The 22787-nt window shown below is 35.2% G+C and overlaps 2 protein-coding genes across 3 annotated transcripts in view; both read left to right on the top strand.

Annotated features, from left to right (window-relative positions):
- The window catches only part of LOC122334901 (kinesin-like protein KIF6), a 62267-nt gene extending 50756 nt beyond the window's left edge, over positions 1-11511 (top strand). Inside the window, exons 8-9 of the mRNA XM_043232784.1 lie at positions 5207-5322; positions 11463-11511. Coding sequence (XP_043088719.1) covers positions 5207-5322; positions 11463-11476 — 130 coding nt within the window. The 3' untranslated portion in view covers positions 11477-11511. The remainder of the gene's footprint in view (positions 1-5206; positions 5323-11462) is intronic.
- Positions 11512-18655: 7144 nt separating this feature from the next.
- Positions 18656-22407, top strand: kcnk17 (potassium channel, subfamily K, member 17). Of its 2 annotated transcripts, XM_043232786.1 has the most exons (6): positions 18656-19003; positions 19438-19552; positions 19640-19806; positions 19981-20149; positions 20935-21174; positions 22018-22407. In XM_043232786.1, the coding sequence occupies exons 1-5, from the start codon at positions 18770-18772 to the stop codon at positions 21147-21149; spliced, it is 900 nt and encodes a 299-aa protein (XP_043088721.1). In that variant the 5' UTR covers positions 18656-18769; the 3' UTR covers positions 21150-21174; positions 22018-22407. The 2 variants fall into 2 exon arrangements, with proteins under 2 accessions (XP_043088721.1, XP_043088720.1); XM_043232785.1 differs by having other exon boundaries at positions 20935-22407.
- Positions 22408-22787: the final 380 nt, after the last annotated feature.

Below are 22787 nucleotides of genomic sequence, written 5' to 3'. Positions count from 1 at the left end.
CAGATTGATCTTTGGTTTTACGCCATTTTCTTTCCGCAGCTCTGAGTTTGGAGCGATGTTCACAGAGAACATAAGATAACCAGGGGGCAGAGGGAGTTGGCCGGGCAGGTTTGGTTGTTAGAGGACAGAAAGAGTCCAGGCAGGATGTTAGAGTGGAGCAGAGGGTATTGGTAGCAGTGTTAACATCTAGTAAAGAGAACTAGTTAGGAGGAGGGAGTGACAGTGACACAGCAGAGGAAAGACTGGTTGAAGAGAGTGTGCGTAAGTGACGGCGAAAAGTGACCAGCGGAGGGTTTGGTGTTATGTCGGAGGAGATTAGGGTGATGTTGAAAGTAATCAGGAAGTGGTCAGATGTGTGCAGTGGTGTTACCTGGGCATGATGAGTAGAGCAGTTGCGAGTGTAAATGAGGTCCAACTGATTACCTGATTTGTGCGTGGCAGTGGTGGATACGCGGCTGAGATCAAAAGACGCCAATAGGCTGTGGAAGTCACAGGCCAGACTCTTATCAACATGGATGTTGAAATCTCCTAGCAGTACCAGAGGAGTGCCATCCTCTGGAAAAGCAGAGAGCAGCACAACCAAGTCATTAATGAAGTTACCAAGGTGCCCTGGGGGGCGATACAGAACAATCAGAACAATGGGGTTGCCGCGACCGCTGCCACGGTGTAAACACTACTTTTAAAACTATCTAAATTGCGTGACTGAATTCAGCAGGGCACGCTTCCCAATTTACAACAACAAAAGGTCCGAAACTCGCACGACACTTCACGACAATAATCACGTGACACGAGGTAAACAATACAGCGAAACCTAGCAACGAGACTGCGCTACAATAAGACTACAGACTACAAGACTACAAGACTACAAACAAATACACTTACACCCTCCTGCAGACTTATGCTGATCAACTGCTTCTCCTGTCGAATGGACTAAGAGTACTGCTTAATGCTTAATGTTTTACCTGGCGCTGGACACGCCTCCCAATTTACAACAACAAAAGGTCCGAAACTCGCACAACACTTCACAACACGCTCCTGCAGACTTATGCTGATCAATTGCTTCTCCTGTCAAAACACCAAAAGGTTTTTACAACTAAATTTGGGATTTCTTTGTCTGGTCTGAGTATTTAAGGAAAGTGACAAAACACAACAAGGAGCGATTATGTAGCCAGATCGGCCCGTAGTGTGGTGTGTGTCCTATGTGGTGTTTATGTACTTTTCTAAAGACCAGGTATAAAGACTTTTTATGTTTGTTTTATTTTGTTTTGTTTTGTATATGTACTGCTGATCAGTTGTGCAAATGTTTATGAATTATACCCATTTGGAAACTATTCTTTCCTGGCAAAATAAACATTAATCTTGGTTAACTTATAATATTGTCTGAAATAATTTTTCTAGTAGGTTAGTGACTTCTGAGGTTTTCCGCATTGTTAGCGTGCTAGAGTGAGTCAGATCAACGATCAATGGATGGAGCCGAGGACACGTTTTTGAGATCTTGACTTCTGGCCACCAAACTGGCTTAGCATGCTGTTACTTAGGGAACGCATAAAAAATTACTCTTTTTGAGTCTATTGAGGAAATGGCTGCATTAAGGTGAGCGATCTGCGGGGTAGCCTCTAACTAAGACCTGGACTAGCCCAGATATGTCGTGAGTTTGTTCTGGCCAAACAAGCGACCCAGACTCCTAACGAACGATAAGTTGAAACTAGGAAGTATTATAGTTAATTAACAATCAAAAATTAATCACAACTAGAGGGATCAGCAGTTACATTTAAATAAATATAACTAAAATCACAAAAGATTGGAGTCAGATAAATGTGAAGGGTCAGAATTAAAATTGGAAAAGCAAAAGATTAATAAAAATGAGTGATTTTTAAAGAGACGCAAGGAAAAGACTGAACGTGCATTAACCTTCAAACCAGGGCCTCTGGATTCTGTTCTTTAAAAAAGGGGACCCTACATTAGTACCTGGGATCAAGATGTGGTTTCTTAATAAGAGGCTTAACTACAGCCAGTTTGAATGTTTTGGGAACATATCCTAATGACAATGATGAATTAATAATGGTCAAAATAGAATCTATGACTTCTGGAAGCAAATCTTTTAATAGTTTAGATGGAATAGGGTCTAACATACACGCATACATAATTGCTGGTTTAGATGATTTAACAAGTTTGTACAAGTCTTCCTCTCCTATAATAGAGAATGAGTGTAATTTTTCCTCAGGGGATCTATAGCTCACTAACTGATGTGAAACTGTAGTTGACGGCTGCATAGTTACAATTTTATTTCTGATGGTATCAATCTTAGAAGTAAAGAAATTCATTACTGCTTCTAATTCATTCAATACTTCTAATTTAGTTTTTCTCCACCTGTGCTCCATTTTCCATTTTCCTCTTTAGGGTGCGTGTGTTTTCATTATACCATGGAGTCAGATTGTTTTCTTTCTTCTTTCTTAAGTGCAAAGGAGCAACTGTATCTAAAGTGCTAGAAAAAAGAGAGTACATAGTTTCTGTTATATCATCAAGTTTTTGTGTCGTATTGGATGTGCTGAGGAATTGAGGTCAGGAAGATTACTTAGAAAGCATTCTTTTGTGGTGGAAGTGATGGTTCTACCATACTTGTAATAAGGTGCAGAGTTCACACAAGACTAGATAGTGATCTGAAATATCATCACTTTGCTGCAGAACTTCAACCATTTTAACATCCATTCCTTGTGACAATATTAGATCTAGAGTATGTTTTCGACAATGAGAAGGTTCAGACATGTGTTGTCTAACCCCAACAGAGTTCAGAATGTCTAAAAAAGTTAAACCTAATGTATCTTTTTCATTATCAACATGGATATTAAAATCGCCAACAATTAAGACTATATCTGCGGTCAGCACTAACTCAGTTAGAAAATAAGCAAATTCTTTAATGAAATCTGTGTTGTGTTCTGGTGCCCTGTATACAGTAGCCATTACAAACATGACAGGGGATTTATCACTAGCACATGATTCTATAGATTTTATATGCAGCACCAACACTTCAAATGAGTTATACTTAAATCCTACCCTCTGAGAAGTACTTAGAATATTGTTGTAAATTGTATCAACACCCCCTCCCTTACCTTTTAAACAAGGCTCATTTTTATAGCAGTAATTTTGGGGGGTAGATTTATTTAAAGTAATGAAATCATCTGGTTTTAGCCAGGTTTCTGTCAAACAGAGCAAACTAGGTTCTGATCTTTGATCAAATCATATGTATAAAGTGTTTTTGTGGAAAGTGATCTAATATTCAGCAAGCCAAGTTTTATCATTTGCTTCTTTGTATTATAGGTAGTTTTTCATTTGTTGAACATTAATTAAATTATTGTTTTTAATTTGGTTTGGGCATATTCTAATTCGGCGAACAGACACAGTCTCTATAGTGTGATATCTAGATGAAAGAGTCTCTATGTGTTGAGAATTAACTGCCTCCTGTGACATGAGGCAGCTAACAGACGGTCGGTTTAGCCAGTCTGTCTGCTTCCTGACCTGGGCACTAGTTGGTCAAGTTGGAGCTAAGACTATATGCCATATTTTTAGATAGAAGAGTGACACCACCCCAGGAGGGATGAAGACCATCTCTTTTCAACAGGTCAGGTCTGCCCCAGAAACTCATCTAATTGTCTATAAATATAAATATATATTGAAATATATTTCAAAATACACAAAAAATACAGTCTCAATTCCCCCAGGTTAAAATTCACTGGAATATCCAAAGCCCCTAATATGCAACCACAGTGTCCATCCACTATAAAGCTTATCCTGTTCTGCAGTCTCTGTGGTCAAATTCAAAACATGCCACCTTACATTAGCCATGGTTGTGAAATGCAATTGACTCTTGTGTGTCTCGTGACTGATCTCATCACTATGTTTTTTGGCAATAAATACCTGTGACTGCACATATATTTGCTTGTATGCATTTTATATTGTTTAGAAGCGGGTAAGTTTAGGATAGGTATGGGATTAGGTGCTCCAATGAGTGTATGTATGTGTGTGTGTGTATATATATATATATATATATATATATATACACACACACACACACACATATACATACACATACATACAGTTGGTAATGAAAGTATTCAGACCCCCTTAAATGTTCCACTTTTTGTTATTGCAGCCATTTGCTAATATCAAGTTGTTTTTTTCCTCATTATCGTACACACAGCACAGTTTTCTTTTTGCAAACTCCATGTGGGCTTTCATGTGTCTTGCACTGAAAATAGGCTTCCGTCTGGCCATAAAGCCCCGACTGGTGAAGGACTGCAGTGATGGTTGACTTTCTACAACTTTCTCCCATCACCCAACTGCATCTCTGGAGTTCAGCCACAGGGATCTTTTTGCGTTTTTCTTTACCAATTCTCCCACAATAGCTCAAGCTCTGGTCATCCCAAATGTCTTCCATTTAAGGATTATGGAGGCCACTGTGCTCTTAGGAACCTTAAGTACAGCAGAAATGTTTTTGTAACCTTGGCCAGATCTGTGCCTTGTGTCTGAGCTCTTCAGGCAGTTCCTTTGACCTCTTGATTCTCATTTGCTCTGACATGCACTGTGAGCTATAAGGTCTTATATAGACAGGTGTGTGGCTTTCCTAATCAAGTCCAATCAGTGTAATCAAACACAGCTGGACTCAAATGTAGAACCATCTCATGGACATGGACAGCACCTGAATTAAATATGAGTGTCACAGCAAAGAGTCTGAATACTTAGGACTGTGTGTTATTTCAGTTTTTCTTTTTAATAAATCTGGAAAAATGTTAACAATTCTGTGTTCTTCTGTCAATATTAGGTGCTGTGTGTACATTATCAAGGAACTTGAATGATTGTAGCAAATGACTGCAATATAACAAAGAGTGGAAAATTGAAGGGGGTCTGAATAGCTCACCCTAATTAGCCTATTGCCTGCCTATTTTTGAGCCTAAACTAGGAAATAAAATGCTTAAATTTTAATTATTGCAATTTATAATTATTTTAGGCTACAGCCCTATGTTTGTTGAAGAGTAGCCTTTTTTCTGGAAGACTTGAAATTTTAAATAGTAGTTTATTTGAATGTAATATATAAAAAAATAGTGCTATCAAATTACACAGATAAATCACTGATAAACACTGATATTGGATATATCCTATCCTTACTATACTTGAAACATCATGTCTTGGTTTGTTCACTGTGTTATAGAGCCTTGCCCCCAGCTGAATACTCATCTCCCTCTATTCCTTTAACTGGACATAAAGAGACTGATGCTGATATACAGGCCTTTATCAGAGCCAGACACAACCTGGTCAACAACACAGGTATTATTTACACACACACACACACACACACACACACACACACACATGCATGTTGACCTAAGGAGACATTTTAAATATTAAAATAGAAAGACATTTTATAAAATAATAAACTTTGTATTTAACAGGTTTGTACATGGAAATAGAATAATTTATTTAAACTTTATTTAAACATCCAAATCATTTGAAATAAAAAAAATATATATATTATTTTACTAATCAACAAAACACACATATTGCAACACATTATAGCCTTTATTTAATAACAATCTGCATTTATATGAATTGCCAAGGATCACTGTTACAGATAAGAATCTTTACTGTTCTATTGAAGAAGTGTCTGATGTCTGGGATTGTATGAGGGTCAGTAAAAGCTAATTTTGCTCCAGTTGTCAAACATTAAATCTTTAACAAAACTGCAAAATTTATTTTAAACATTAGTGTAATTGACTTAAAGACTACACAATAACTATAAAGCGCATTTTAACTGTAGTAAACACTCTGAACTTCTACACATATTAGCTTAGTATTAAAAGTAGACACACACAGTGTTTGGTGTCTTGGAGAAACTGAGTGGCATCTGAAAACTTGGAATGATGAGAAAGCACCAATGAAATATTTGGCCACAACCTGATGGAAAAAGAAAAATATAATTACTGTAAATTCTGGACTATAAGCCTACTTTTTCATAGGTTTTGAACCATGCGGCTTATACAAAGGTTAAGGCAGCTATTTTTTTCCACCGCTAGAAGCGCTCTAACCGAATTAGAATCAAAACTAAGACAAAATAAATGCAAAGAAGAATACGCTAGTTCAAGAAGAATACGCTAGTTCCTCTTTAGCAGATATAAGTCGGTAGAAGCGGATAGAAGGACGACAAATTACCAATCCTGTCAAACTCTATCTTTTCAAATCCTCACCTCTTCATCATGGAACCCACACGAAGAAGTTCGTATGATGCAAGTTTTAAGTTGAAGGCCATCGATCTCGCTATACAAGAAGAAAACTGTGCTGCTGCTCGGAAGCTTAGCGTCAATGAGTCTATGGTGAGACGCTGGAGGAGGCAGCGGGAAGAGCAAAACTTTTTTTAAATAGAGCGGATGCGGCTTATATGCAGGTGCGGCTTGTTTATTTTTTTATTTTTATTTTTTAAAAAATAGAGCGGATGCGGCTTGTATGCAGGTGCGCTTTATAGTCCAGAATTTACGGTAATCTCAACAAAATGAAATGATGCCTTTTAAATAATTTAAAATGTAATATCAGTTAATTACACTTGTGATTAAATTTTTTTCTGGCACACACGCACTAAAACAATCAAATTAAAAAACATCTCAATTGGTAACACTTTATAATAACTGCACACTATGAATAATTAAGTAAGCATTAGTAAATAGCCAGTTTATCCTTTATAAAGCATTGTTCCAACATTAATTGGCATAAGTAAGCAGTTTATAAATACACACATATAAATGCCTTGTTCTTGATTTATAAGTATAGGGCCACGGGGTGAAGAATCACACAGCAAGGAGAGCTCAAAATAAAACATCGGAGGGTGGTTTTATTACAAAAAGTGAAAGTCAACAGAGTGGATGAATCTAAATGGGGCTCTCTTCCTTGTTCAACCTCTGTGGTGCAGTGGGTCCGTGTGGTGCTCCGTGAGAATGGGCCGATCGGTCACACACTGCTGTCTGAGGGACAAGAGAAAAGGCGTTAGTGTCAAGTCTCATGGAGTTGATGCTCGTCTTCTGGCTTCTGGCTCTAACTACCTGACTTAATAAATTAATTACAGCAGGAATATGTGTTAAAAAAGTATATATTAACACTCTGAGCAACTATTACAATTTGTCTAAATAATTTTCTAAATGACCTTATGAACCACTAACAACTCCTAAATAACTGGTTTGTAAATAATGTATTTTTAATAAATTAATTGTTAATAAAGTATGAAAATACAATTATTAAACACTATAGATATGCTCAAGAACAAAACATTTAACACTGTATTTATAATGATAAACCTATTAATGTTGAAACAACGTTTTGAAATAGATAAATTTTGATCCATTTTGGATGGCAAAGGCAAATAAACAAAGCACATGAAATACTGTTTTGATGACAACAGAAAAGGAAAAAAAACAAATATAGGTAAGACTTTAAACTACTGTGTTTTACTGCATAACTAATAAGGAATTATTGAAGAACTGAAGGATAATTATTTACACTTAACTCACTATTAATTACCAAGGAATGTGTTAAACAATCAATATGTACTACAATTTTATGATTGTGTTAGGTAACAGTTAGCTAATCAATAACTAATGTAGACATTGAATTATAACCCTTTCATATAAATGTTGTTATTATTATTATTATTAGTAGTAGTAGTAGTAGTAGTAGTAGTAGTAGTAGTAGTAGTATGAAAATCCAAAACGAAATATTAATAAATATTTTATATACATTACTGTATGCGTGCCTCCTCAGCCTATACAAATAATTAAATATACATATGTAAGGCAAGGACTGAGGAAAAGTAAAACAGATTCAAACTTTAGAAATTAATTCAAAATTAATAAATTAAGAATAATCAGATAATTCCACAGGAATTACTTAGAAACTGAAACAGTATTTTAAAGTGAAAATAAGGAATCCATTAGTAATTCAATAATATCAAATAATTCTGTAGCACTAATTTCAAACCTGAAACAGTTAGCCTATTCCAATGTTCAAAGATAGTGAAAGCTTTGGTAATTAATAAAGAATTATTAAATAAATCCACCTGAATTTCTTAGAACCCGAGCTAGTATTCTAAAGTGAAAATATAAGGAACCCATTAATAAATAATGAATAATTATAAAATATTTCTGCAGGTCCTATTTTGAACCTGAAACAGTAGGCCTATTTTAATGTGAAAAAATTAGAAAGTGTGACAGAAACAGTGGGCGTTGCGTCAGGCCTCGGAGAGGCTTTTTATTAACAAAAAAGGTACAAAATATAGTGTCCAGGGGGAAAAGTGTCCAAATAAACGGGGGAACTGGTGTCCTCGTCGTACTGTAGGGGAAGTGCAGGTCGGATAGTGTTCCGGGGGAAGGGTCCAGGTAAAGGGCGGAGTCCGGAGGCCGCAGGCGCTCCCCTCTCTGGTCCAGGGCGCGAGGGGCGGCTGCTTCTTCTCGCGGCTTCTCCGTCGCTTCTTCCTCCGGTCGGCAGATTTGAAGGGATAAACAGCCCGGCATCCTGGCCCATCAGCGGTACACGTGTGCAGTCTTCGCCTGGACTACGAAGTCCGACAGCACGCTTCTCTGGCGGCGTGGCGAGTCCCTTCACGCTCCCTTCCTGGACCCACGAGGACACCAGCGTGCATGCATGGGGGAAGAGACCGGTCTCTCAAAAGAGGCACGCTCGGCGAGACACTTCAGGTGTGCCTCGTCACACGCCGCCAGACCTGTCCAATACCACGCCCACTCCCGTAGGTTAAAAAGGTTAGATGTTAAAACTACCCAAGACTAAAAAACAAATATGATCCAACAGTGTTTTCCCAGTGATTCAGTAAACATAAACTACTAAATTATTCAATAATTAACAAATATAATTAATTAACAAATCACCATTTTACAGAGTTTACTGTATTTGTAGTAAGTTGGGTAGTTATGGCAAGACAGTGGAGTTGTGGCTCTTTTCCTAGGCAGATTTCCTACAGAACATGAACACAAAGCAATTATTTATCATACTGGGCAAAAACATAAGTCAGAACCAGAAAGGCAAAACTTTTCAAGAGGGCCAAAACAAAAAAGTATTATAAGATGATCTGACTTTGATTTAAGTTGTTTATAGTAAAAATTTGTGTTAACACTTTAAAATAGGTACTGGGTAGGATTAGAATGTAGAATAAGGTCATGGTCATAAGGCATGGTACACTCATGGATATATATCCATTTGACACAAAATGTCACTTACACCCTTCTGGTTCTCACGCCTCGTTATTAGTAATTATAGTAATGAGTCTTTTTGGGTATGCAGCAAAAAATGCATATTTCATATCTATTATAGGCTAATAATAATAGTAGTGGACTTTAAAACAGTTGCTACATGTAGTAGTACTTTGTATTTGTCCTTTTACCCAAGTGATTGATTTGTGGGCCTCAACCTGACCTTATTATTATTATGACTATTATTTTAAAGTTATTTACCTTAACTTATAGATAATTAATATTAGTTCTCCAAGAGGTAGAATACATTATAGAGTACAGAATACATTAGTTATTGATTAGCTGATTATATAACACAGTCATAAAATTGTATAAAATACTGATTAGGTAACAGTAAGTAGTAAGTTAGGTGTTAATGAATAATTGCCTGTTAGTTCTTCAGTAGATCCTATTAGTTTTGCAGTAAGTGTTCTCAAACAGTATTCTAAACTGTTAACCAAACATACAACAATCACTAGAAGCTGTGAGGTACAGCCTCACAGCCTTTGAATCCATTCAGCCAATCTCTATGTCTGATAATTTTTAGCATAGCTTAGCATAGATTATTGAATCCAATTAGACCAGTAGCATTGCATTCAAATATAACCAAAACGTCCACTCATTCAGGACCATTCAGCGCAACTGAAGGTTGTGGCAAGAGGAATGTAACATCTCCTTTCCTCTTTCAGGGAATGAGAGTTGCACAAGCAGGATGATGAATTAGACACAGTATTTCAGAATAAACAAAACTAGAATGCAGAAACACAGAATTGTTGGAAAAATCAGAGACCGGAGAAACAGGAGCATGGGCAAAGGGGAAGCACATATGTAATGCCTAGCCAGCAGAGGGAGCCCACACCGGAATACTAGCAGTACTCCATTCCCTCTGCTTTCTTCTACAGTCATTTCCTGTGTGGTACTTTATAACCAGAAGCCCTTCTCAGACCCATTGTGAGGTATTGCATGGTGACCTGCCTTACCAAGCGTTCTCTGTTATATCTTGACTGTTGCCACCAGTATGATCTCTGCCTGTTTGTTTGACTCTCGATTCACGGACCTGCCCATTGGACTCATTGGTATGGGAACAGAAAACAGGAGTCAGATCAAAAGTCAGTAAAGTTTAAGCCTTCAAGGATGTGATCAGGCAGCACTTTGTATAAACAAGCACCGACAAACTGAAGAGCTGTGGCATGTGCTTTATGCTGAGTGAGATGATGGGTCCTGAATGGGGCTGCAGATGCTCGAAATTAATACTCAGGTGAGAGTGATCGCTGGGATTGGGTGGTGATTGATCCTGGACCATCCATGACACAATGACACCTGATCTCAATATTGCAAACAACTCTGAACAGATTAACTCTAAAACTACTAGCCAATACTAGAGATTCATATACTTTTGCATTACACAGATATAAAACAATGGATTATTTTTCTCAGTAAATAAATGACAAAAAGTTTTTTGTCTAGTTTGATTGGGTTCTCTTTGTCTACTTGTGCTGAACATCTGATAATGTTTTGGGTCATATTTATGCAGAACTGTAGAAAATTGTAAAGGGTCCACAAATTTACAAGCAACACTGTATATCCGTGGCTGAAGCAATTTGTGTGGCTTCCTGTTTATGACCAAATCACAGTCATGCCAATATGCAGCCAATCCATATCTCATATTTACGAGTGTAGTATTGCATTTATACAACAGTGTGATGTCACAAGTAAAAAAAAAAAATAACTGAATGTCTTTAAAAGCCCTATTTTGTGTGTAACTACTTCCACCACAGAATCAAATTTAAAGTAACAAAGGAACGTTAAAAAGGGGAGGGTGAATGTGATTCTTCACTTCTTTGTAATTGTTAACTTTACTAACTATACTACTTTACTTTTAAGCATAAACAAAAGTCCAAAATCATTCACTATTCTGTTAGTATGAATAGTGCAAGTGGTGTGTTCACAATAACAATTTCAAAAAAAATTAATACACGTTAAATATCCAGACGATGCACTTAAATTACTAAAAAAATAAAGTGTGGAATGTTAAAAACTTCATGCACTCCTCAACTGAGAAAGCTTAAATTGCATCATTAAGGGGTAGGGGCTATTACACATTCAGAAAAAAATGAGAATTTATACACTACGTGATTAAGTATGTTACTTGTTAATGATACTTTGTGTTTCTTTTTTAAGGAGCGGCAAAATAAGAACATTTCTAATTAAGAACAGAGGAGGACAAAAATGAACTCACACATAACTGCAAAACTGTGGACCAGGTCAATCACCAAAGGGCACCTTAATGACTCCTAAGTATGTCAAAACCCTGATTTTGAACTAGACAAAAATGTCTGGTTCAGAAGAAGCTGGGCACTCTAACAATTATAACAGCATCATTCTATATTACATATCACAGTTTACAACCTGGCTGGTTATTAATATGTTGCCTTTCAGTGGAGAACATACTAGAATGAGGAGTTTAATTTAAAGATGTTGTAGTTAGATAGCAACCATATGTATTGTTGGTAAAGGGATCTATTTCATCTGAGCAAAAGTGTTTTCAAGTTATTGTAAAGTGTTATATATAAGTTCTGCTGTAAAATATTGTCATTGTTTTATGATTTTATGTTTTATGGTCTTATAAAACTGTCAAATATTTTTATTGTTTACAAATGTTTTATTAAATTACATTACTGTCATTTTTGAGATGTAAAAAGATTCTCTTTTCAATCAATGGTAAATTGTTTCTGGCTACTTTGCTTATTGCTTCATGCTTTGCTCCGTGTTTATGTACTTTTTGTGTTTTGTAACTTCAGCAAATCATCACAGTGCTCAAAAAACACTTTTTTTCAGAAGCACAGAAACTAAAATCTTTTGGGACTGGAATAATATTATAAAAAAGACTCTTTGATGGAAAAAATCTACTTGCTGCATGAATTGCCATAAACTTCTACAAAGGATTGTGTTTCTTTAAAAAAAGTTACTTGTTGGACTTTCAAAACAGCAGTTGTGAGTCCTGTGAATCGATGGCACAAACAGGGATTGAAACCCAAAAGCACTCACGACAACAGATTTTCATGAGTTGTCGATGTTTACGTATTGCTGCCATAGCATCCTCTACCCCAGATATGGTTATTACAGGGCTTGCAAACACTGGTATTTTACCAACCGCTATATATTTTAATACTATATTTGAAACTTTAATCAATGTTGGTGCGCCTGGAATGAAATCAATGGCTCAATCATAGGGTCGGTGTGGTGGTAATTGCATGTCCTCCTTCTCTCTGAAAGCTGCCATCAGATCTTAATATTTGACTGGTATTACAGGGAAATCTCATTGACTGAATTGTTTGATCACAGGTGATTCTTGACGCAAAGAGATTAGGCAGTGGTGAAGACATTTGTTTCCCCATTGTCTGAGTTCTTTATGAGACCAGGAGATGGTGAGATTATGCTGTTCAAACCAGGGGAGATAGAGATAGTTTCTTTAAGCAAAGTACTGGCTAAAAGCATGATTTCTTGGGTGATGAAGCAGATCTCTCCTGATCCGCATGAGTGTCCATGTAGGGCTCTGTCATGAACCGCATCTCTGTGGCTCTCTCTAACAGTTTATATAGAGGGAATAAAGTTACACCTGGGCAGGTAATCAGACCTAGATAGAGGACATGATGGGAAATGCAGTTCGGGATGGCTAGTACTCAGGGGAGAGTTCCCTCCGGTGGCCGTTGGAGAGAGCCATAGAGGCCTGGTTCATGACAACTTGTTTGGGCTTTGTATGAACTTAATTTAATTTAATTTAATTTAATTATGTATACAACTTTCATTGTGTCCACCAAAAATTTCCACATAATAAACTCAATAATAAAAGCAATTAAAACTGATAATAAAAATAACTATAATAAACAAACAAAATACAGTAACATGGTAATATGGTAGACATAACATACCTAATAACAAATAATAGGCAAGGCAAGGCAAGGCAAGTTTATTTATATAGCACATTTCATACACAATGGTAATTCAAAGTGCTTTACAAAAGAGGAAATAAAATAATTACAAGATTTAAATAACAATAAAAGAAATTAAAATAAAATAAAAACACTGATTTAAGATAAATTGAATTTAAAGCAAAAAGAGATTGATTTAAAACAGTTAAAAATAAAGGAAGCAAAAGTAGCACAGTTCGGACGCAGCACAGTGCTCATTCTGTAAATGCACAACTAAACAGATGAGTTTTGAGTCTGGATTTAAAAGTGACTAATGTTTCAGCACATCTGATCTCTTCAGGAAGCTGGTTCCAGATGCGAGCAGCATAATAACTAAAAGCAGATTCTCCTTGTTTGGTGTGAACCTTTGGTATTTCTAACTGACTTGATCCTAGTGATCTGAGTGGTCTGTTAGGTGTATAAATAGTGATCATATCTGCGATGTATTTAGGTCCTAGTCCATTGAGTGATTTATAGATGAGTAAAAGTGCTTTAAAATCAATTCTAAATGTCACTGGAAGCCAATGTAAGGACCTGAGGACTGGTGTGATGTGCTCTGATTTTCTGGTTCGAGTCAGGATCCTGGCAGCAGCGTTCTGGATGAGCTGCAGCTGTCTGATGGTCTTTTTGGGAAGGCCAGTCTTGCCTGGGCACAAAGCATCTGATTCTTGCAATATTTTTTAGGTGGTAGTACGCTGAATTAGTCACTGCTTTGACATGACAGCTGAAACTAAGATCGGTCTCTAGAATCACACCAAGATTCTTGACTTGCCTTTTGGTTGTTTGACCCCTTGAGTCAAGGTATGCATTCACCTTGTGAACTTCATCTTTATTTCCAAACGCAATGACCTCAGTTTTCTCCTTGTTTAACTGAAGAAAATTTTGGCACATCCAACTGTTGATTTCATCAATGCATTGGCAGAGTGAGTCAATGGGGCTGTAGTCATTTGGTGATAAGGCTAGGTAAATCTGTGTGTCGTCAGCATAGCTGTGATAGGCAATTTGATTCTTTCTCATTATTTGACTTAGTGGGAGCATATACAGGCTAAACAAGAGCGGCGCAAGAATTGAGCCTTGTGGGACCCCGCATGTCATGGACGTCCACTTAGACTTATGCTCTCCTATACTCACATAATAACCCCTGCCCTCTAAATATGACCTGAACCAGTTTAGAGCCATTCCAGAAAGCCCGACCCAGTTTTCCAGTCTGTCTAGAACAGGGGTAGGCAACCTGCGCTCTTCAGCCTCCTTGTAGTGGCTCCTGATGGCAGTGACAAAAAAAACATGGAATGTTTTTTTTTTTTTTTTTTCTTTTATTATCGTCATTATGTGTTCATTTTGTTGCACAATTCCTCAGGGGTTTTAGTTGATACCATCTAATAAAGTTTTTTTTTATAGTTTGTCACTGAAAATATATGTCACATCAATGTCAGCAGCCGTCTTTTAGAAGTTTATAAACTCTGTAATTTTTTGCGGCTCCGGGGGGGGAGTGGCTCACACAAAGTGGCTCTTTTGATAAAAAAGGTTGCCGACCCCTGGTCTAGAAGAATGTTATGATCGACAGTGTCAAACGCAGCACTAAGATCTAGTAGTACCAGCACTGATATTTTACCAGAATCAGAGTTTAGGCGAATATCATTTATTATCTTAACTAACGCTGTCTCTGTGCTGTGGTGCGGTCTGAAACCAGATTGAAAATTATCCAGATAACCATTTGAGTTCAAGTAGCTGTTCAGCTGATTCAGAACTACCTTTTCAATGATCTTGCCTATGACCGGAAGATTTGATATCGGTCTATAGTTACTCAATATGGTGTTATCAAGATTTCTCTTTTTCAGGAGGGGCTTAACAACCGCAGTTTTCAGGGAGTTTGGAAAAGTCCCAGGAATAGGAAACAATACCCTGTTAATTATTTTGAATAGCCATTTCACCACTAAAATAATTTATTTGTTTGACTTAAAGCATTAGTGGTGCTGGGAATTGTTTTCCATATTTGTCACACTTTAATGTTTCAGATCATCAAACTAATCAAAAGATAACCCTGTGTGAAAAAGTAATTGTGAAAAAAAATGCTGCTGAGCAAAGAAAAAACCAAAAAGGCTCATCTCCATTTTGCCAGAAAAAATCTAAGACTTTATTTTAAAGAAAATATTTTGTGGGCTGATGAGACAAAAATTTAACTTTTTGGAAGGCTCCCATTACATTTCAGAAAAAGAACATTATTCCAGTAAAACATCAACAGTAAAATATGATAGTCTTGTCAGATTCAGTGTGTACGTGACCCTGGACCACAAAACCAATTAAACCAGCAATAGCCAAAAATACATTGCATGGGTCAAAATTATAGATTTTTCTTTTATGCCAAAAATCATTAGGATATTAAGTAAAAATCACTTTGATTAAGATTCATTAAGCAAATGTCCTACTGTAAATATAAGCTGTTAAAAAAATTTTTGGTTAGTAATATGCATTACTAAGAACAAAGGGATTTTCTCTATATTTGGATTTTTTGAAAACTCAGATTCCAGATTTGCAGATATTGTCATATCCTAACAAATCTTACATTAATGGAAAGCTTATTTATTCTGCTCAATTAAAAATAAATAAATAAATACTTTCCTACGTGTAGCTTTTAATGAAAGCATCTGCTAAATGAGATATGATTATTGGGTTCTACTGTCTTCTGTTGCATTGTGCTGCTTGTGTCTGAGTAAATTTATTATAATACATTTCTTTTGCACTGAAAGCGTATCATAATTATTCATATTTTAGTAGCTCCAATTGGTATTGGTTAATACTTAGCTCCACATTTATTCATGGCCTGGTGAAACACACCAAATTGAGAATTAACAATGTATAGTTGATAAAAAAACCTGGATGACGGGGGCAGTAATTTCTTACTGCTAAATAAAAACCAAAAAAAACCAAAAAAAAAAAAAAAGAAGAGGTGGTAATCATCGGACCTAAAAACCCCACATGTAATAATCTAGAACAGTGTCTAACAGTTAATGGCTGCTCTTTTAATTATTCTTCATAGGTGTGTTGTTTAATAGCAATCTTTCCTTTCAAAGCCACGTTTCTGAGCATCTGTAAAATGTTTTACCATCTTGAAAACATATCTATATTGCTACTTATGTTCTCAAAGTCAAATGCAGCAATGTTCAATAATGTGTCTATGACCTTTAGGTTAGACTATTGCAATCTTTATTGGGTGATTGTTCTGCACACTTGTTAAACAAACTACAGCTGGTCCAAAATGCAGCTGCTAGAGTCCTTACTAGAACCAGGAAATATGACTATATTAGCCCAGTTCTGTCAACACTGCACTTGTCACGTCTCTGGACTCTGTGTTATTATTGTTCTTGTCTCGTGCCACGTGCTTAGTGTGCCCTACTTTCAGTTCTAGTTAATTGTCTTTCAGCCGTGTCTCGTTAATTTAGTCAGTTACGTTGTGTATTTAGTCCTGTGTTTTCAGTTCCGTTGGTCCGATCTCGTCTTTATGTGAGTGTGATTTTTGTCCTATCTGCCTGCCTGCCTGTATTTATATTATTTATTTCGTCATCTGAGTAGATTAAAACTCTTTATTTTCATTTATACTCGTTGTGTGCTCTCCTGCTTATCACACGTCTGACAGCACTGGCCCCCATAGATTTTAAAATCATGTTAATTACTTAAAGACTGAATGGCTTAGCTCCCCAGTTCTTGAGCGAGCTCTTATAACATTATAATCCTCCATGCCTGCTGCATTCTTAAAACTCTGACCATTTGATAATACCTAGAATATTAAAATTGGCTACAGGTGGCAGATCCTCTTTCCTATTTAGCACCCAAACTCTCCAACAGTCTACCTAACGATGTTTGGTAGGCATACAGTCAGTTTAAATCTAGATTAAACATCTCTTTAACCTGGCATACAGATTGCACACTAAGTATCTGTTAATCAAATCCATTAAATGATTGTTAGGCTGCTTTAATATAAAGATAGACTGACATAGCTGCATTTGAAATTGAACTGAAAATTAAGTGCTGGTTTTGTCTGGCCGCAGTTAGAACCAGCTTCCAGAAGAAATCAGTTGGCCTATAAATCACAAATTATCTTTAACTTGATTGCAAATGAATGGTTTCAGTTCTCACTGCAAACTCACTCTTATGATTATTTTACAATATTTTAAGTAAAGCACTTTAATTTACCATTGTGTATGAAATGTGTTTTATAAATAAACTTGTCTTGTCTGCCTAAAATGGTATTTTCTGCCAAGCACCTCTTTTTGAAGAACACAAAGGGATTACTTTTATGTACTATATAACAAATTTTTATGTAATATATAACTAATTAAACGGTAAATAAATATTAATATTTTATAAATTGACATTTCTCAGCTCAAAAATCTTAAGACTGAGATCTGGTCATTTTTGTTTTATGATGCACTATTTTGCATCACTATGAATAGATTTGTTTAAGCAATGAGGTTCTGAGTAGTAATTTGCATAAGGGAGCAGCACTTTCTTTCATCAGATTGAACAGGCATAAAATGGCCTTTCTTTACTTCCTTTATTCATACAATCATTGCGGTACAGATCACAAGTTTATTATAAGACCATATGTATTCGATAACATGTACAATAATAACGTTGCTTTAATGTACTGTTTTAGACATCATTTAAAAATAAAAAAATTTGTATAGACATCTGAAATATGTTTCATATTGCATTAATATTAGCAGCAATATTATTTGAGATGAACATTGCAACCAGCCATTTCTTGAGTCTACATTATTTAAAGAGTCTAGAAGAAAATAAATATATAAAAATGCTCCATTATTTTATTATTTATTGATTGAGATTGTTTGTTTTTTATGTAAATAGTAAATTTTATTGATTGTATATCTAATAATTAAAAAAATGTTTATTCTAACTTATATCTTTTTTTTTTATTAACCTAAACCATATTCAAATACACATTCAAATAACCATAACTCAAACTATATCTATTTCTTTATTTATTCATACCTACATAACTGAACTCAAGTGCAGTGGTTCAGAGATTTGGAAAATAGTAAATATTGAGGTTTCATATATTGCAAGTATGTGTTGTGTTTGCCACCAGCAAGGCTGTAGATTAGACATGCCAAAAATAAACATATTACTGTGATGAACCAGGTAGTCCTTAAACTAACTGATTTATGTAAAATGTAAAAAATTATATATATATATATATATATATATATATATATATATATATATATATATATATATATATATATATTGAAATACAAGAACATGAAACCATTGGCAGAGAGTACTGACAGCTTCTAACCACTTCAGCCCCCTTTTTAACTCTTCATTCACTGTGTCTTCTGCTCTCTTTTCATTAACATTTGCATGTTAGGTCGTAAGGTCTGATTCTGGCATTCATTACACAAGGGAGTGATTTGCCTGTCACATAAACAGAGTAAATCCACACCCAGAAGCACCATCCTGCCGCTGCATCGGTGGAGCCTGGAGACCAAAGGAACCATGCTTCCCATGTTTTCGGGAAAGTTATGCCACTTTCTCAGCATAGCTCGGTTCCCTTCTATTCTGTTCCTTGGAATTATTTATGTAGCCTATGTCCTTGTTGGAGGTCTGATCTTCTGGAAACTAGAAGGATGGTATGTGCTACAACAGATTGATCTCCTGAAAGAGAAAAGAATGAAACTACTTGAGAAGTACCCATGCGTGGGTCAGAATGGGCTCAGAGAACTAGCACAGGTATGACTGTAGAGTCTATTTAACCATTTGAATGCAAATTTATTAAGCTATTGCCATTTAATTTAATGGCTATCTGTTAAAAAAAAGTCTTTAAAATGAACATTTGTGCAGAAAATCATCAAGACCACCAGTCAAGAAACCTAGACCAATTTGTGGTTGTTAAACAAGATTGACAGTTGGAATTCTCTTTTACATAGAATTCTCTTTATTGGTCTGTTGTTCAAATTATTTCCATTATTATTTATCTGTTTTTTAAATGAAATGGCTTTTTTGTGAAAAGCAGATAAATAATATTAATAATAAAACATGACAACATTTTGTTGTCATTTTAACAGAACACAACTATTATATGTCATTCACATGTGCACACTGTTTTTATTGTCATTTAATGTTTTACAAATAAGTGCTAATTGATTATTATTACTGTTTTAAAGATGATAAAAGCTGCTTCGCTGAGTGGTTTAAGTCCAGAGAGCAATGACACCGCAGATGGTTTCTGGAAATTTACCAGCTCATCTGTGTTTGCAGCAACTGTGGTCACAACTATTGGTGAAGGATGGAACACTTAACATATTGAATTTGACAGTCCAGTTTATTGTGTAGCATCTATTCAGATGAGTTTTCATCTTTTTACAGGCTATGGGAATATAATTCCATTGACGACAGCTGGTCAAATCTTCTGTGTTTTGTTTGCGCTTTTTGGTGTTCCCCTGAATGTAGTGATCCTAAATAGAGTTGGAAAATACATGTTGGCAATTGAAAGGAATTTTTGCAATTTTCTGGAGAAAAAAATTGATAGAGGGGTGAGAATTGAACCTTTTGTATATTTGTTTGTTTTTTCATTATATTCAGCACTTGAAGATTGTGTTATGGTTTTGAATGAATGCCTGAATAAATGTGATAAGCAATAAAAACTAATATGCCTGACCTTTATGTGCAAACACACTGTAACCATGAATTTGTTCCTTTGTTTACAGAAATGTGTACGAATATCCATTCACAGTATATCTTTTGTGAGCTCAGCATTTTTGTACTTTGTGGTTCCTATGCTGCTTTTTAAAGAGTATGAGGGATGGAGTTACGCTGAAGCCATTTATTACTGCTTCATAACACTCAGCACTATTGGATTCGGAGATTATGTTGCAGGTAGGAGACTACACATTTACTATTTACATTTTCACTTTTATACTTTCACTTAATTTTCAGTTGTCAGCATGTACCTTTATTATGATGCTTATGTGCTCACACCCTGGTTATTAGATTTGGACTATTTAGCTTGGCATTTGTGTGTGTTACATAATGCCTTCTTTGTTTGTAATGTAAAGTCTAGACATTTTGTAATTATTCTTATATGTAATTTTTCCAGTCAGGAAGTGAGTTGTGTGTCATTCAAGATTGATCAAGAATTTTCCTGAATTTGAATACTGAATTGAGGTAGCAAATAAGATGCAGAATTGTAATTCAAATTTAAAATGTATTTAAGCCAATAAAAAGAAGTTAAAAGAAAATCATATTAATGTATGCATAGCATTTAATAATATATTTAACAAATTAAATTTAATAAACAAAAAAATCATATATTTTTTATAGTGGAACATCCAGACAATCCTTAAAACAGAGCTAAAAATCTATATAAAATTAATAATACTACTACTAATAATACTTATTTACATACAAGGGTGTAATGAGAGTGAAAATAAGCATATTGTAATAGGCATAGAGTAAATAGCCATATTGAGTCAAAATTGTTATAGTTATCATTTGTTTTCATGCAAATCTGCATAAATGTCACATGCCATTTCTATGAACTAAACTTTTGTGAATTGGTCATTTTGACATTGCAATACCTACATTTTTAAATTCAATTTTATTCAAATTATATCATGCCAGCCTTGATAACAATACATTTAAATCCCTATTTTTCCTGCCAGATCACAATCCAGAAATAAACTACCCAGAGTGGTACAGTTGTTTGATGGCAGTCTGGATATTCTTTGGACTGGCTTGGCTTGCTCTTCTCGTCAATCACTCCATTGAATTACTGGAGAGCCTGAATGCATACATGAGAGGAAGGCAGAATGCACAAACACAAGTGGAGGAGTCCAAAGAACAGCCAGATAAAGGACTAAAAGGGGAAGAAACATGAAACATGAAAAATGAATTTAACAGTGGTATGAAAAACAGGATAATGTCTGGTGTATGAATAATGCTTTATCTACTCATCATTAAACAATATATTTAATTATTAACTTAAATACTTAATATTTAAAGAAACCTTCAAATTTATTGATAAAATTCAAAGCTTCTAAAACTGAGCTAAATGTTTTGATTATGTTTTGATTTGACAATGAAATTTGAGCTGTTTGGATTCACTTGCTTGGTTCACTTAAAAAAATGAATGTCACACCAAAAACCTCCAGGCCTATATTAAACTTACAACAGTGAAAGAATGATTTTATTTATTATATAATACCTATATTTCAAGCATTGATAATATTACATATTTTTCAAATGTCTGAATCAATATATTTCAGTGATATCAAACTAGAACACAGGTTCATAATAATTGATCTTTGTTTGAGTGTGGATTATGCAGTGAATTTAAGGGGAAGTCTTTTTTTCTATAGTTTTGAGGTATGTTATGGTTTTTACAGATCCCACAATAGTTTTTGCTGCCCCAACATAGGCATGTATTAACTGTTAAATTCTTTTCAAACAACACATATAAGTTTTGATAATTGTGTAATGTAAATCTAAAATAAACAGAGAAATTTTGACAATGTTACATCATTATATCACATGATATAGATCCTGATTCCTTAAAAAGAAAACAATCAAGCAACCTATTTATGTCGTTACCTCCAAATGCTAACATGATTTCTGCGTTTAAGACTCTATTTAGGGAAAACTGACGATATACACTCTAACCAAGTACTGTTCATACATCCTATGTCTACAGCAACTGCAGTTGTATGTTAAGCATCACACTGAAAGAATTTCTGCTGTTTTAACAGAAAAGGATATATTACGGATCCCAGGAGTTCCAAGTATGTATCCAGGTAAATTGGGCCAACTAGGCTTGATTGTACTGTACATTGTACACAATAAATGGTCTTAAATTAAAGGAACATTGTTTCTCTAAATTATGAAGTAAGTTCTGCTGCTGCACTTTAACACTGGTGAAACCTCAAAGTAGAGCTCCCTCATCATGAAAGGTAGTAAGTGTGTGTATATATAATACATATGACAGACATTTCTTTGGCTATGTACAGCATGGAAACATCAATGTGCAGTCATGAATTTGCAGTCAGTAATTAAATGGTTTGTTGACTGTTTTGGGGGAAGAAGTTACATTTAAAGTTCAATTACATTAAAATTCAATTGATCAGTTAATTTATTCAGTGTTTTAGCCAATTTGTTGCTGTAAATATGTTTTAGTCACATTTTTATATTCTTAAATATTTAATATTCTTTATACTACATGTTTTATTATTTAAATAAGTGTATTTCGTAGACACTTTTATCCAAAAGAACTTAAATTGTAATCAAGGTACTCATGTGATCATGCATTCCCTGCACTGTAAAAAATGAATAAATAAAATAAAACATTGTAAAAATGCTATGGTAAAAACCTGTTAATTGTTTAACAGGATGTTCCTTTACTGTAGGTGAAGATATTAGCATGACTAATAGGATGTTTTATGTAATTGTACAGGAAAATACTGTTGAAATTTACAATCAAAACATTTTTTTTCTTTCCATAATTGCCTCTGGTTTACGCATT

This window comes from Puntigrus tetrazona, unplaced genomic scaffold, assembly GCF_018831695.1.
Source record: "Puntigrus tetrazona isolate hp1 unplaced genomic scaffold, ASM1883169v1 S000000682, whole genome shotgun sequence".
NCBI classification, from domain to species: Eukaryota; Metazoa; Chordata; class Actinopteri; order Cypriniformes; family Cyprinidae; genus Puntigrus; species Puntigrus tetrazona.
This window is presented reverse-complemented; position numbering and strand designations above follow the sequence as displayed.